General features: G+C 38.2%; 1 protein-coding gene across 3 annotated transcripts in view; it reads right to left on the bottom strand.

Moving 5' to 3' along the window:
• The window catches only part of CUNH8orf88 (chromosome unknown C8orf88 homolog), a 35,772-nt gene extending 21,369 nt beyond the window's left edge, over positions 1-14,403 (bottom strand). The window contains exons 1-3 of one of the 3 annotated variants that reach the window (XM_013064572.2): positions 13,195-13,316; positions 6,098-6,196; positions 4,185-4,258 (exon numbers count right to left, since the gene is read on the bottom strand). In XM_013064572.2, the coding sequence (XP_012920026.1) occupies positions 4,185-4,258; positions 6,098-6,170 (147 nt within the window). In that variant the 5' untranslated portion in view covers positions 6,171-6,196; positions 13,195-13,316. Of the gene's footprint in view, positions 1-4,184; positions 4,259-6,097; positions 6,197-7,439; positions 8,252-13,194 lie in introns of those variants that run through there. The other 2 variants (XM_013064571.2, XR_001182129.2) reach the window with 2 other exon arrangements.
• Positions 14,404-16,285: the final 1,882 nt, after the last annotated feature.

Here is a 16,285-nt window from a genome sequence, read left to right as displayed (position 1 = left end):
AGTTACATGTGACCTGTATCTCAATAAAGTTGGGGGGAAAAGACATAAATCAATAAAGCATAATTGAGTTTAGAAATAAACTCACACATGTATACTGATTTTCAGTACTCTCACAATTCAATGAACCCAAAAGACCCAAAATCAAATAACCCAAAGTAAACAACCCAAATATCAAAAATATGCAAAATATTTTAAGACACTTCACAAAAAAAGCAAAAAAGAAAAATACAAATAGAATATAAGCTCAATCAATGATAAGATGCTCAATCTCATTAATCATTAAGAAAATGCAAATTTAAAATATAATTAGATACTAACATTCACATACCAAAATGGCTAAAAATTGGTAGGCTATGAAGCAACCAGAACTGGCACATACCACTGATGGGAATATAAGACAGCACAACCCCCTTGAAAAACATTTTGGCAGTTTCTTAGAAGCTAAACAAACTCCTCATAAAACCCATCAGTTCCATTCCTGTGTATTGGGTGAATGTTCACAAACAAACTTGAACACAATCATCCAAAGCAGCATTATTCATAATACCCAGTATGTATATTTCATTTACATGACATTCTAGAATAGTCAAAACTAATTTACAGTTAAAGAAAGCAGATCAGTGAATGTCTGAAGCAGGAGGGAGCATTAGGGGTTAGTGGAAGAATGGATGATGAACGAATGCAAAGGTTATAAGGGCACTTTGGGGGAAGATAAAAATGTTCTATATCTCCATTATGGGATTGGTTACGTAAGGTATATATTTGTCAAAACTCATTGAAAAAATGGGTTCATTTTACTACAAGCTATATTTTAATAAAGTTAACTTAAAAAATATATAGTTAGTAAAAAGTATCCAGCATATTTGTAGCAACTCTGATATAGGTTCTGGTAGCTTTTGCATTATAACTGAAGCAGCAGACAAAATTTGAAGTTTAGGAGTAAGTTTAATTATATGTTTGGTTTTTCCTCTATCAAATTTGCAATGTAAATATATGGTTTTTTTACACATAAAGATTTCTGAAGAAGGTCAATGGCTCCAAAGAGAGTTATAAACATTACTTATTAAGGGACATACTAGCTGATAGAATGAAACAAAACATTACAATGACTTATAAAAAATTAATATAAAGCAAGACTAATTAAGATACCATGGTACTGACACAAACACATGCAATTAGATCAATGGAACAGAATAAAGAGCCTAAAAAAGGACCCTATGTACATGAAAAGTTATTATAAAGATGTCATACATCTTTATGGAAATAATAGATTATGCAATGAATTATACTTGAGAATTGGCCACCTACATGAAAAAAATTAGATTTCTATCTCATATCATACAAAAGAAATCAATTTCAAGTAGACTATACCTGAACACATATGTAGGAAAATATCTTTTGATATTAACAATGAGAAGACTTAGCAAACAATGACACAAAAAGTGAAATCATAAAATAAAAAACCACTGACAATATGACTACCTTAAGATTTAAAACTTCTGAACAAAAACACCACAAAAAGAGACAATTCTATCATAGACCGCATTCTCAGGAAAGAAAATATTTGCTCTGCATACGAGAAAAATAATTAAAATCCAAAATATAGTTTAAAGGCATATAAACCAAAAAGAAAGACAACCCAAGAAAAATGGGCAAATGATATGAATTGACAATTCAGAAAAAGAGAAGATCCAAATGGCCAAATTAAAGATGAAAGTTTTTATTTTTCTGTTACTTCACAAGTAACAGAAAAATAAAAATGAAAACCCACAAAAAGATATGATTTCTCAGGGGCTCCCGGGTGGCTCAGTCAGTAAGTGTCTGCCTTCGTCTCAGGTCATGATATCAGGGTCCTGGGATCCAGCCCCATGTGAGGCTCCCTGTTCAGCAGGGAGACTGCTTCTCCCTATGCCCCTCCCCCCACTCATGCTCACTCATACTCACTCCCTCTCTCAAATAAATAATTAAAAATCTTTAAAGATATAAGTTCTTATCCATTAAACAAGACAAAATGTGAGCTGCCTGGGTGGGTCAGTCATTAAGCCTCTGCCTTCAGCTCAGGTCATGATCCCTGGCTCCTGGGATCAAGACCTGCATGAGGCTCCCTGCTCAGCAGGAAGCCTAATTCTCCCTCTCCCGCTCCCCCTGCTTGTGTTCCCTGTCTCGCTGCATCTGTCAAATAAATAAATAAATAAAATCTTTTTTAAAAAATAAATTAATTAAATAAACAAGACAAAATATTGAAATCTGACAATAATAAGGCAAGGATGTAGAAAAATCAGACCTCTCCTGCATTGCTCATACAAATTACTTTGGAGAGTAAATTAGCAAAAAATATTAACATTGAAGATAAGATTACCTGTTAACTTACTACTTCTACTTCAGTTTTATAATGCAGAGAACCTCTCAAACATGTATAAGATATAACATATTTATGGATGTGCACTGTAGCATTTATTATAAAATAGAAACAAGTACCAACCCCACCAACAGAAAATGAAATAAAAAATATGGTATATTAATATATAAAGAGTTTTTTTATCAGCACATATAGAACAGCTTTATTCATTTTAAAAGTTGCCTAATATTCTACTTATTATGAACATAGTAATGCTTCTGCATGCAGAATCTATTTCTGGAAGGATCTAGGTGAGAAACTAGTACAATGGTTAGTTCTGATCAGAGGAAGCTGGTGACTAGGGGGTAGAGATTGCAGCGAAATTTGTCACCAAATGCCATTTTATATGTTTTCAACTTTAAATTTTGATTATTTTACTTAGTTGAAAAATTATATTAGAAAATTTAAAATATAAACCCAAATGCAGAAATAATGGCAAAAACACATGTGGGTATAATACTATATATATAAAATTATACATGGAGACTAAACAGTATCCTTCTAAAGAATGAATGGGTCAACCGGGAAATTAAAGAAGAATTGAAAAAAATCATGGAAACAAATGATAATGAAAATACAACGGTTCAAAATCTGTGGGACACAACAAAGGCAGTCCTGAGAGGAAAATATATAGCGGTACAAGCCTTTCTCAAGAAACAAGAAAGGTCTCAGGTACACAACCTAACCCTACACCTAAAGGAGCTGGAGAAAGAACAAGAAAGAAACCCTAAGCCCAGCAGGAGAAGAGAAATCATAAAGATCAGAGCAGAAATCAATGAAATAGAAACCAAAAAAACAATAGAACAAATCAACGAAAATTATAAAGCAGTTAAAACAATTCTATTTGTTGTAGCAAAAGTACTAACACATTCTTGGAAACAGTAACAAATTGAGAATAATTTGAGGAGGGTAAGGAGGAAAGTGAGAAGAAAACAGGATGGTGGAGGGGCACTGTCCACAGGCACAGCCAGGAAAACTGTTGTATGATGTATGGAGCAAGCACTTACTACATGCCAGACACAGTGCTAAGATTTTGGAAGCACTGACTCACTGCTATCTCCTCCTAACACCTTCCTGTGAGAAAGACAGCTATCAGCCCCATTTTCAGGTGAGGAAACTAAGGCTTTGAGAAATAAAAGAAATCACTCATGTAAGGTCACAGGGCTGGGCAATCGCAGGGCTGGGGCTAAAGCTCATCTTCCTATCAAAAACTTGGCATGTGGCTGTGTGCCCGTCGGGCCAGCCACCCCCTTTCTGGGCCCATCTCTGGGACGAGACTTACTGCACACATTTAATGCAACACGTGGCGATGGCAGGAAATAGGATTCCATTGCACAATGAACACTATTTTCATATACCATGTAGGGGGTAAGAAGTGGAGGATGAGAAGAAAATGGGTTAGTGGAAGGATAAACAGGAGTTTTGAAATATATGTTAGGTTTCTTCTTTAACATTTTGGGGGAGGAGGGGCAGAGGGAAAGGAAGAGAGAAAATCTTTTCTCACAACCCTGAGATCATGACCTGAGCTGAAATCAAGTGTTGGATGCTAAACCAACTGAGCCACCAGTTACCCCTCTTTAACATTTTCTAAAATAAATAAAGCAAAATGTTTAGATTTGCAAATGTTGGGCAACAGTCATAATTTCCTTCAATATATTCTTGAAATACAACATAACTTTTTAAGAAGTACATAAAATACCTAGCACAGTACTTAGCACAGCACCATCTAACAAATGTTACTTTCCAGTCTGTAATGTTTCATTTTATTATAATTTCTAGGACTTACTCTGCTAACTCCACTTTGTAAGCATTGAGTGTTGCATGAATATTCATTCTGAAAGTTGAAAGGGAATACTGCTCCTGGTAGAAGGGAAAAAAAAAAGAAAACTAATTTAAATATCCATTATTTCAATAAATGATATACAACCATCTAAAACCCTTAACTATCCAGGATATTCCAGGTACTGTTTTGAACTGTTTTCTGATAATTCATTTGCTTAACAAATATTTATTAAACACTAAGGAATATCGGCCACTGTGTTAGGGGATGGGTTGTAAGTGTAAAAAGAGTTCAGCGAGTTTTATAAGAGTTCATGGTCTATTTTAAAAGACAAGCTCATAAGAAATTACTATAATAAAAACAAATATGAGGGGTACAGCGAAGATATTAGGGGAGAGCAGAGTGGGCTTTGTGATATAGAAGACAAAAGGAATTTCCAAAAGGAAATAATATTGGGGTGCCTGGGTGGCTCATTTGCTTCAGTGTCCAACTTGTGGTTTCAGCTCAGGTCATGATCTCATGAGTCGAGCTTGGTCTTTCTCTCTCTAAAATACATAAATAAATTTTATTTTTAAAAAGTAAATAATTCTATCTGGATCTTAGGAGGATATAATTAAATGAGAGGCAGGTCCACTACCTTTACCCTCTATAAAAGACTTAGAATCAATGAAAAACTGAATCTGTATAGATAAGGGAGTAACGGGTGCTATAAAAAGGCTGGTCACAGAAAGGAGCTGTGGCCAATGGCCTTATACCCTTCCCTTTAGGAGAAAATCTGTGACCTGACCCAAAACTACTGCTTCTTCAGCACACCAGAAGGAGCTGGCATCAACACAGTTAAAGCTATGGTCCAGAAGATCCTTAATATCATTTGTCAGTACTAAGTCACAGCCATTTTTCAGAGGAAACACAACCAAAGCAGAGACAATCTCCCTTGTAAGAGGAGAACAAATAGAAAAATGAGGAACTGGTATCATTTCTATCTTTTCTGCTTCATCTTTGCATCTTTTTTGAAGAAGTCAATTACTCAGCTGAACACATGAAATTTTTTTTCCTTTTTCTAAGAAGTCAGTTACTCAGTTGAACACATGGAATAAAGAGTATTTTAATAGGATGGTGACAATATTATATATATTATATATAATATTATATATAGTAATATTTAGGAGATATATACATTAACATTTAGGATATATATATATATATATATATATACACACACACACACACACATACACACACACACACATACCTAAGTTAAAATACAGAGGCCATTCTGGCAACAATGAAAAAAATAAGTTAAAATACAGTATACCTAAGTTAAAATACAGAAGCCATTCTGGCAACAATGAAAAAAATAAATTCCAATAAAGGAAAAAGTATTCCAAAAATATGTCCAAAATAATAGTTTAACAGGCAAAAGAAAAATCTTTAATTTTAGAAATTTTTGTTTAAATTTCCTGAAAAGTGAGACCCTATGTCCTAGCAAAGCCCTAATCTGTAACCATTGTTTTGTTTGTATTCATTCATTTATATGCTGTTAGGAATTATTTTTAAAGGTTAATTCTCCAGCAGGATTGCTCTGCAGTGAGCATAATTTCAGGGCACAATTTGTATTGAGAGTATCATTCTAAGCAGAAGCAGTTAACCATAAAAATGAGACATTAAAAAAAGTATACAAAGTTGTTCGGAGGCAAGAGCTATTCTTCCTACATTTGTTAGTCTGATAGACTAGGTAGACTCATAGACTATTAAGAGTCTTTCTCTTTGGTTTTTAAATTTTTCAAACAAACAAGATCATTAGTTTTCATTATTTCTTACCCACCATAAACAATTACTTCATTTATTATTTAGTTTTTCAAATACTACTTAGCCATTAAACAATTAATATTTAAAGATATGTACCCTAGATTACTCACCAGGGGGAGAAGTCAGATGACGAACAGGTCTTGCTGGTTGAAGCGGTTTACCAATCAATTTTTTGGTTTCCATTATCACAAAGACCTTGAGGTTCCATACTTTAGGAAGAAAAAATGTATCTTATCTTTTCAACAAGATGATCAAGATGTTTTTATATACATACATACACACACACACACACACACATACAACCACAACATTCATTTGAAGGTAATTTATTTTATAAGTTAAGGTGGAAACCTTAGACCTCTTTACACCATCTGTCACAATGGAACATTCCCTCTTTTGAAACATTTTCCTCTCATAACTTTCCTGACTTTTCTTTTGGTTTGTTTCCTATTTCTTTGACTACCTCTTCTAACTTCCTTGGCTTATTCCTCTTCTTTTCTCCAGTTAAATTTAGGAATCCTTCCAAATTTGGCTTTGATCTTCCCTGACCTCAATTATTCTGATGATTTCAGCTACCGATCTACATGACAAATACACCCGAATCCATACATTTAGCATCTACCTCTCAAATTCCAATTCTATTTTTTAAAATATTTCCATTTACATCTTATCACAAACACCTCAAATTCAAGATATCCAAAATTAAATTCATTACTTTGACTCCAAAGATGTTCTCACCTCTGGTATTCCTTATAAAGCCTTCAACTCTCTCAGACCACCTTTGGTTAAATAAGATCTAAATTAAGAGCCTCCATACTATAATTAGTCTCTAATTCCTGTCCATTCTATTTCCAAAATATTTCTCAAATCTATTTTCTTCTTTCTCACCACTACTTTCTTGGTTCCACAGTAGTTCTTAATTCAACTCACCGATCACGCAGCCTGATTCAAATTCTCCCTTCTCGCCCTATTTTCATGGGACACAGTGAATATGCCTGTATCATGGCATTAAAGAATATTGTACTATATTATAATGACTGATTTGTCTTTTATACTTAAAAGCGAAGAGCGGATTCTTTAAGTGAGGAACAATATTTTCATTCACCCTATTTCCCTGGCAACTAACACAGTACCCAGACTGGATCCAAAGTAGGTGTAATACAAGCATTTGCTGAACAAATGGGTGAATATAACCTCTTCCTCTCCAAACTATGATCTCTTTACACAACATCTGCTTTAAAAACTTCAGTTCCTGGGGCGCCTGGGTGGCTCAGTGGGTTAAAGCCTCTGCCTTCGGCTCAGGTCATGATCTCAGGGTCCTGGGATCGAGCCCTGCATCGGCCTCTCTGCTCAGCGGGAAGCCTGCTTCTACCTCTCTCTCTGCCTGCCTCTCTGCCTACTTGTGATCTCTATCTGTCAAATGAATAAATAAAATCTTTTTTTAAATAAATAAATAAAAACTTCAGTTCCTATTATATCCTGGATTATTCATAACAGAAACAGAAGCCAACATCTACATTGTCATGCAGAGTAAATCATTTATCTAAGTTACATTATTTAAGATTCAGAACAACTCTATCAATTAGGCCCAATTAAGAGTTAGAGTTCAGGTCTCAAGTTGGCCTACGTGGGTTCATGTTATGGTTTCAGCACCTAGTGATGTAACTATGGAAAACAATAGCATCTATCTCCTAGGTTTGATGTGAAGACTAAGCAAGATATATGTATAAAGCATTAGCACAGTGCCTGGTACATATTAAGAGCTTAATAAATGTTAGCTGTATTTTTTTTTTATAATCCTAATTTTAGATCTAAGGCTTGGAGAAATTAGGTAACTTGCCCAAGGTCCTGAATCAAGGAAGTGACGGCATGTCCATCTCCATGCTTCTGGCCACTAAGAATTAAGAATCTTGTCCAACCTTTTTCTACCTCACACCCAGGCAGACCTGAACAGGTTCTGGTTAAGTACCCTTATGTGCTCACAAAACATCCCTGTGTCTATCCTCTTCCAATGTAGTTCTTACTGCACTAGTTGCAATTACCTATCATCTGACCACTAAATTACAGTTTTCTCACACAGGTGTATCTCCAGTGTCTAGCACAGTGCCTAGAACACTGTGGGTGTTTAATAGATTGTTGAATTCATACGTGGTATTTTGTCTCACCATGTATTTATACATCCTGGAGTTCCTTCCCTCTCCCTGCTGCTCTTCTCCTCTAATGTTATTCATCTTTCAAGACCACGGTCAAGTTCCTGTTATTTCCTTGGAAAAAATATCCTCATGTCTCAATAGTAATGGAAAATAAAGTAGTTCATTGGAAACTTTATAGTTCCTAACAGATAGCTGACAGTAAAATAATAATAACAATAATAATTTATATTCTTATCTTTCTTCTTCCACTACCCCTACTGTATTTTATTTATTATTTATCACAGTAAATATATATTACATGCCCATATGATTAGACTGAGTTAGTTGAGTCTAAAAAAGAACTAGATCTTATTTATCTTTGTGTGCTAGTACCTGCAACATAATTAGTTTTACTAAATCAATCTATAAATTTAAATACCTCTTAAATATAACTAAATCTTCTGGTGCATGAATAGGACACAGCCTTCCAAATTATTATGCATATTAAGACAAAGCCTAAAGTAAAATTCCATCTGACTTTGTATCCGCTCATTCAGAAGCAATTGTAACCATATGATTTTTAAGCAGATTATTACCCTAAATAACTGTTTCCCTAAGTAAAGAATAGAGTTAATAACTCTCTTTTAGCTCCAAAGACATGCTTTCTTCTATTTAAAAAATGCCTCTGGACATAATTAAAATGTAAAATCATAAATTTTTCAACAACCTCTCAAAGTTAGCACTGATAACTAAACACAAAATAGTTACTTTTTCCTAAAGTTTGGAGATAAGCCAGCCAGTATTCCAAATTAATACCTATCAAGTTTTGTAATGTGTCTTTTAACTGGTATTTCAACACGGCTATTAACAAACTTCTAAACAAAACTAATGCTGTCTGTACTTGTTGGCAATACAAATTTGATATAGTAAGAAACAGAAAAGTTATAAGTATATGTAGCAAAAAAAAAGTATTTCAGACAAATATTGAATATTTTCTATGTGGAAGGAAAAATTTTAAATAAGGACCAAAAAGCAATCTAATATTGTGTTAATGTTTATCCTAAACGTTATAATTAGAACCCTAATACTAGTATGTAGTAACTTTCCATCCTGTTTCCCATATGAAACTAATGAATCAGAATACAATAGAGTACTGTGGCACACACTTTCTTATTTTTCATTGCTCAGCTGAAATTTAGTTGATAGGTTGTAAAGTCCTTTCCAGTTGCTGAGCAATGCAAATCCACAGTATTCAAACTAGGGATTTTCAAGAGTTGGGGAGTTAAAGAACTATTATGTGGTTTTGCAACATAAGTACATAAACAAAAAATAAAAGATCTTTTAGTATCACCCACTCTTTCAATATATAGTAGGAAAACTAAGCAAGAGCTCCAGATAAATTCATATAAGTTAAAGAAATGAGAAACGATAATGCCATATAGTATTCTATTTAATATTTTTTTAAGTAAACTTATGCCTGCATAAAGACACTGATATTATAGGGAATAAGTATGGGATACACAGTATACAACAGTATCATGTTACAGTGTTATTAACAGAAGATGCAAGTATTTACAGTAAGTATCACTGTAAAACTGATCCATAGACTCATAACTTATGAAGGACAGGATCCACAAACCAAAGCCTAATTCTTAGTTTAGGTTAAAAACAGTAAAGATTTAACTGAACTACAAAATCACTATACAAAATAACTTTTAATTTTAAACTCTAATACCTGCCTCACTCATGCAATGTAGATCTCCAAAAGTTTCCTTTGAAGCTACTAGAATGACCTAGGGTAGGTATTTATGGCATCAACTGTTACAAAGGACAACACTTGCAAAAGAAAAAGAATCTTACTTATGACAATGGATAATAAGTAATGGGCCAATCATGGAGTTGTCTTTTAAACTATGAATACACAGCTCTGTAGTATAAATATTTTTTAAATAACATTTCGATCCAATGTCTCAAAAATTTAATTCTAATAATTCATGCTGAGAGCTATTGAATAAAGTTTTTTTCAAAGTTTACATATATTTAACAAATCATCCTAAAAGGACAACTGCTATGAATAGAATATTGATCCACACGTCAGGAAGCTTTAGTGAGGAAGCTTTGCTATTCTACATCTAGCAATACTTAACAATATCTTGGGTTCTTTTTCTGTTTAAAAAAAAAATCAAACTAAGTATGAACCCTAAAGATCAACCAATTTAGAAATTATAAATTTATCTAGAATTTTCTAAAATATAGTATAATGGGATAATAAGCACAGATACTGACCAGTTGGGTCATAATCTTACTACACAATATATACTATTCTTTTTTAATTCAAACTCAATTTTTTAGGTCCTATTACATGCTAAATTCTTTACAGATATTTCACTTAATTTTGAGCCATACGTAGAGAATCATTATTAGTAACCTTATAGATGTGAAACCTAATACTCAGAAAAATAAGAGAGATTCTCAAGTTCGCATGGTATTTGGTATTTGGTAAAATGAAGAAAAAAAGGTCATGTCCTTGTCTCTAACTTGCATGTTTGTTAAGTGAAAGAAAGACTTCCAACTCTCTAATCAGTAAAAGAAACTCTAGTCAGTAAAATGAAAGACATCTGACTCTCTAGTATTCTATTGCTTAATGGATTTTTTTAAATCAATTATGAGAAGGGACATTTATATATAAAGACTTGCTGAATAAATTGATATGTACTAATAATTTCTATTTCCTCAATTTATCATTTTTCTTAGAATATTAAATAAATTATAAGATTACTATGCTTTCCTCATTCTGCAGACATGGTACAGTGCCCTACTTATCATGGGTCACAAAATAAGAAACATACATACCAAGTACTGTATTTAGAAGCTGGATACTATACTTAAAATTTCCAACTTAAATTCTACATTTCTTTAGACAATGCTGATGGTTTTGCTGCAATTAAGAAATAAGACCAGGGGCACCTGGGTGGCTCAATCGGTTAAGTGTCCCACTCTTGATTTTGGCTCAGGTCAGGATCTCAGTGTCCTGGGATCAGCCCTGACTTAGGCTCCACACTCAGCGGGGTGTCTGCTGGAGATACTCTCTCTCCCTCGCTCTCTGCCCCCCCACACCCGCACACGCTTTCTCTCTCAAATAAGTCAATATTTAAAAAAAAGAAGAAGAACAAGAACAAGGAGAAGGAGAAGAAGAAGAAGAAGAAGGCACCTGGGTAGCACAGTAGGTTGAGCAATTGCCTTTGGCTCAGGTCATGATCCTGGAGTCCTGGGATCTAGTCCCACATCAGGCTCCCACTCCACCAAGAGTCTGCTTCTCCCTCTGACCTTCTCCCCTCTCATGACCTCTCACTCTCTCATTCTGTCTATCTCTCAAATAAATAAAATCTTTAAAAAAAATCATATAGATGAAGGATATATACATACATGTTTATAGCTGTATATATGCACATATATCTATATATACACACACAAATAGGTATATTGGAATATTAAGCCATAAAAAAGAATGGAGTTCTGCCACTTGCAACAACATGGATGGATCTAGAGTATAATGCTAAGCAAAATAAGCCAGTCAGACAAATTTCACTAATGTGTGGAATTTAAGAAACAAAGGAACAAAAGTTAAAGGGGGGAAAAAAAGACTCCTAACTGTAGCGAACAAACAAGTGGATACTAGAGGGGAGATGACTGAAGGGGATGAGAGAAATAGGTGAAGGGGATTAAGAGCACACTTATCTTGATGAACAATGAGTACTATATGGAACTGCTGAATCACTATAGGATACACCTGAAACTAATATAACACTGCACATTACACTGGAATTAAAATTAAAAGAAATAAAATCATATAAAATTAAATACTCTGAGAAGTGAAAAGACCATGTTTTCATCTACTTCATGTATGTTTCCCATATGATAATCAGATAGGATTTAATCTCAATTTTCAACTTCAAAATATCAAACAGAATTAGGATTCCTTGAAACCACAAGCCGCTCGCAAGTAAACAGCACACACTGATGAAACTGACAGACGAAAAGTAATATAAAGGAAATACAGGGGAGTAAGAGTTAAACCAATTGTGACTTAGGTGAATAAAAAGATATTTTATACTCCACATATCAGGCTACCACATTCAGGAAAAGTTAAAACTAAACTATCAAGAAGTTTTAAGAGGAGAGAATGTTCCATAATATTTTCCATTTCATGCCTTCTCTCTTCACAACTGATCAAAAAATTTGTATTCCTCTCCGTAGGGTATCTTTCAATAGAAACAAAACTGACCATTTAAGTAGGATAAAACTGCCCAGATAATGGGCTCTTGTAGATATGTAACTAATGTAACTGTCCTTTTCTGCAACTTTGCCTAAATTATCAGCAATTAAACCTTTTGACACAAATACTGAATCATCATGTTGTCAACCTGAGGCTGTTACATGTCAACTACATCTCGGTTTTTTTAATGGCATATCTTTACACAGAAATTATGCGGTATGTCTTCATATACTTTCAGGAACCATTCGATTTTCCTCTGTGAATTAACCATATGTGGTTTCTTGGCACTTTTTTTCCTGCCGGGTTTTCTTTCCTATTGAATATAATTTCATCTAACTAATTATTAATTTGCTGTTTATTTTATTAATAAAAACAACTACAATAATGTCAAGGGGGAAAAAATCTGCCCGAAATTAGTAGTGACGGTGCCAGGGGATGAGGGACAAAACGTCTTCAAGGACCGGGTCCTGGGACAGAGGGCGCTGTGTACTTAGCTTTCTCTGGAGTTTAGGTTTTTCGTTTTAATTCGCCCTCAGCGGAGTACCTCTCCCTCGGGCCACTTGCCCCTCGCCGGGCGTTCCCACAGCCGTCAGTCACCACCCTTTCTTCTCGACGCGCTCGCTCCCTCACACTCTACCACCCACCTGAGGGCCCAGCCTGATCTGCCCCGCCCGACCCCAGGTGCCCCCTCCCTCACAACTTTCCCGGCGCCCGACCTCAGAGACGGCGCCCACCGCCTCCTCACACCCGGGCCCGACTTCTGCCCTCCCTGTTCGGCTTATCCTCCCCAACCACTTACCGCCTCAAGATCGGGGAGGATTTCGGGGCAGCAGCGTCGCCGCGCTCAGCCCAAACGCGGCGACCCAGCGCCCCGCTGCCCGTCGGGGAACGGCTCCCGCCGCGCGTCTGCTCGAGGCCGAGGGCTGCGGGGATGGCGGGGGCGGGGCCGACGGTGGCTCCGAGGGGTGCGAGGCGGGCGCGGGGCGGGGCCTCGGGTGGCTGGCCTCGAGCGCGGCCGCAGCCCCGCGGGGCCAGAACCGTTAAGCCGGTAGCGCGCGCGCTTCCCAGGGCGTACTGGGCGCGCGGGAGCGGCGCGGGGCTTCGGGCAGCCGCGCGGCGTGCGGAGGAGACCGGGGATGGCCTCTCCCAGGTGCTGGCAGGCTCGCCCGGTACTGGGCACGCCCGCATGAACAGCCTTCGGGACCCCAGTCGGCGGCCGTGCTTGCCCGGGACGGGGAGGGCGAGCGGCGGGCTCCAGGCAGCGACTGTGAGCGAGGCCGCCTCTGTGAGCGAGGCTGCCCGCGTGCTGACGACTGAGTGCCGCCCGCGTCAGAGCGGCCGGCCGGCCCCGACGGGGCGGGCGGCTGTGCCCGACGCTGAGGCGCCCGGTCCGTGCTGGGATGCCGGCTCTCAGAAACGGTCACCAGGCAGGAATACTTACCTCAGACCGCCGTCCCCAAAGATCAAGATTAGTTGAAGCAACTCCATCCGAATCCTTAATTTTCAGTCTTCACCCTTTTTCTTTCATTCACGTTTTCTCTGTTCTGGGAGAGTCCCGTGTGGGTGCCAGCTGTAGGCTGCGGGGACATGGGGGCGCTACACGGGAGAACAGGATAGTCCTGCCATCACAGGGCTCAAAACCCGCTGGGAGCCTGAGCTAGGGGCAGTCCGGTAGGCTGTGCTAAGGACTGTGGTGGAGGCACAGGTGCAAGTTGGCAGCCCAGGACAAGGGATGCCTAAACAGACCCTTGGGCCTGGGGGGTCGTTTTCAGAGCAGAGCCCGGCTGGTGTGTTGCATTTGGCAGGGGCAAGAAAGCCCGGAAGGAGGAAGCACTAAGGAAAAGATGGCTTGTCTGGTGTGGGGTCGCTGGAGTTAGGGAACCGATAGCGGGGAAACGACCACAGGAGCCGTGGACGCGAATTAGGTCCTAAATTTTTCATAGTTTGTCTTTTTGAATATTTGAAAGATCATTCTGACAGCAGTATGGTGGGCAGATTTTCTTTTAAATATTTTATTTATTTATTTGACAGACAGAGACCACAAGTAGGCAGAGAGGCAGGCAGAGAGAGAGGAGGAAGCAGGCTCCCTGCTGAGCAGAGAGCCCGATGCGGGGCTCGATCCCAGGACCCAGGCTGAAGGCAGAAGCTTTAACCCACTGAGCCACCCAGGAGCCCCTGGTGGGCATATTTTGAGGGCAGGGAGGTAGAGCAAGATGAGAGAGGCTGCAAAGCGGCTTCCTTGGAGGCATTTGCAGTAACTCCAGTCAGAAATTATGTCATACAGGGAATGAAGATCTGAGCGACGTTGCCGCAGTGAAATCCACAGTTTGGTGACAGATTGGATGGAAGGGGTGACTGAGAATCTACGTAACTCTTGAGTTTCTGAGTTGGGCAAACAAGTGAATAGCTGGTAGTGTAAGAGTTGGAAATGATGAATTCAGAGTGGGACTCTCATCAGCTATTTTATAAATTCAGAAAATATATACCCATACATATACAGACCTATACACATACACACACATGTCATGGGCCCATAACAGACAAAATGGAACATTAGGCAAGGGATGCTGATTGAGAAAATTTGTGCATTCTGGAAAGAAGTATTTAGAGAACTTAAAAGACAAGTAACCTCCAAAGGATGCTATGTAAAGGCATAGAAAGTTTGTCTAGAATGTGATAACTAAAGAAGGAATGCCTCTCTGAAAAGGGATCATCTAAGTACACCTTAAAACACATGCATAATAGGGAAAAAATGTCGAGTTAAGCAGAAGAAATCTTAATGCCCTGGAACAAGAAAAACAGAGTTTGCAAAACTCAGAAACTGACATGAGATCAGTATGGCTAGGCAAGAGAAAGCAAGAAGAGACTATAAAAGATGAGTTTGGAGAGATGGGAAAAGTGAAAATCATACAAGGCTCCAGTAGGCAGGTTGAATTTTACTGTAAGAGCAATGGGACAGTGGGGCAGTAACATGATAGGATTTACCATTTTAAAAGGTGTGGTTTCAGAATTACTTTCATGCATAGTTAAGTTATTTAATGTAGAAATGACTTCCAGGAACATTCCTATCCCCAGACAACACCACACCTGGTATGTCCTATGGCACGGAGCACCAGAAGTCTGTGAACAATGGAGTCAATAAATCCTTCCAACCCCCAGATGTAGAAAATTGTAAGTGTAGGTTTCAGTTCTCATCAATCTAGTCAAAATATAAGTTTTCTTCTTCAAGAAAACATTTAGGGGCACCTGGGTGGCTCAGTTGTTAAGCATCTGCCTTCGGCTCAGGTCATGATCCCAGGGTCCTGGGATTGAGCCCCACATCGTACTCCTTTTTTTTTTAAGGGTTTTTTTTTTTTTAATTTATTCATTTGACAGAGACCACAAGTAGGCAGAGGCAAGCAGAGAGAGGGGGTTGACAGGGAGGCAGGCTCCCTGCTGGGCAGAGAGCTGGATTCGGGTCAGGACCCTGGGATCATGACCCTAGCTGAAGGCAGAGGCTTTAACCCACTGAGCCATCCAGGTGCCCCCGTACTCCCTTTGTGGAGGCCGAGAAAAATTAAGGCCATCCCACCTCAGTCTTTAGCCTTAGCATAAGTACAGCCATCTCTGACCCCTGTGCCCAAGGGCTGAACTTTCCCCTACTTTACTTTAGTTCTAAGGAGCCCCACCCTACTTTAGTTCCAGAGACCCCCACTCTGCTTTAGTAACAGGAACCCATAAATAGCCCTGCCTTAACTAAGCTCAGGTCCAAGTCCCTACTCCGCTGCGTTGGGTATACTTGGGCCCAAGCTTAAGTTTGTCAAATAAACCCTCGTGTGATTGCATCAGTGCTTTTTCCTTGGTGGTCTCTCGAACAAGAAAACTCGGGTAACCTTCTTGGCAGGAAGCCT

Source organism: Mustela putorius, unplaced genomic scaffold (assembly GCF_011764305.1).
Source record: "Mustela putorius furo isolate JIRA1106 unplaced genomic scaffold, ASM1176430v1.1 tig00003846_pilon_pilon_pilon, whole genome shotgun sequence".
Classification (NCBI taxonomy): domain Eukaryota; kingdom Metazoa; phylum Chordata; class Mammalia; order Carnivora; family Mustelidae; genus Mustela; species Mustela putorius.
The sequence above is the reverse complement of the archived record's forward strand: the minus strand, read 5'-3'. Positions and strand labels throughout refer to the sequence as shown.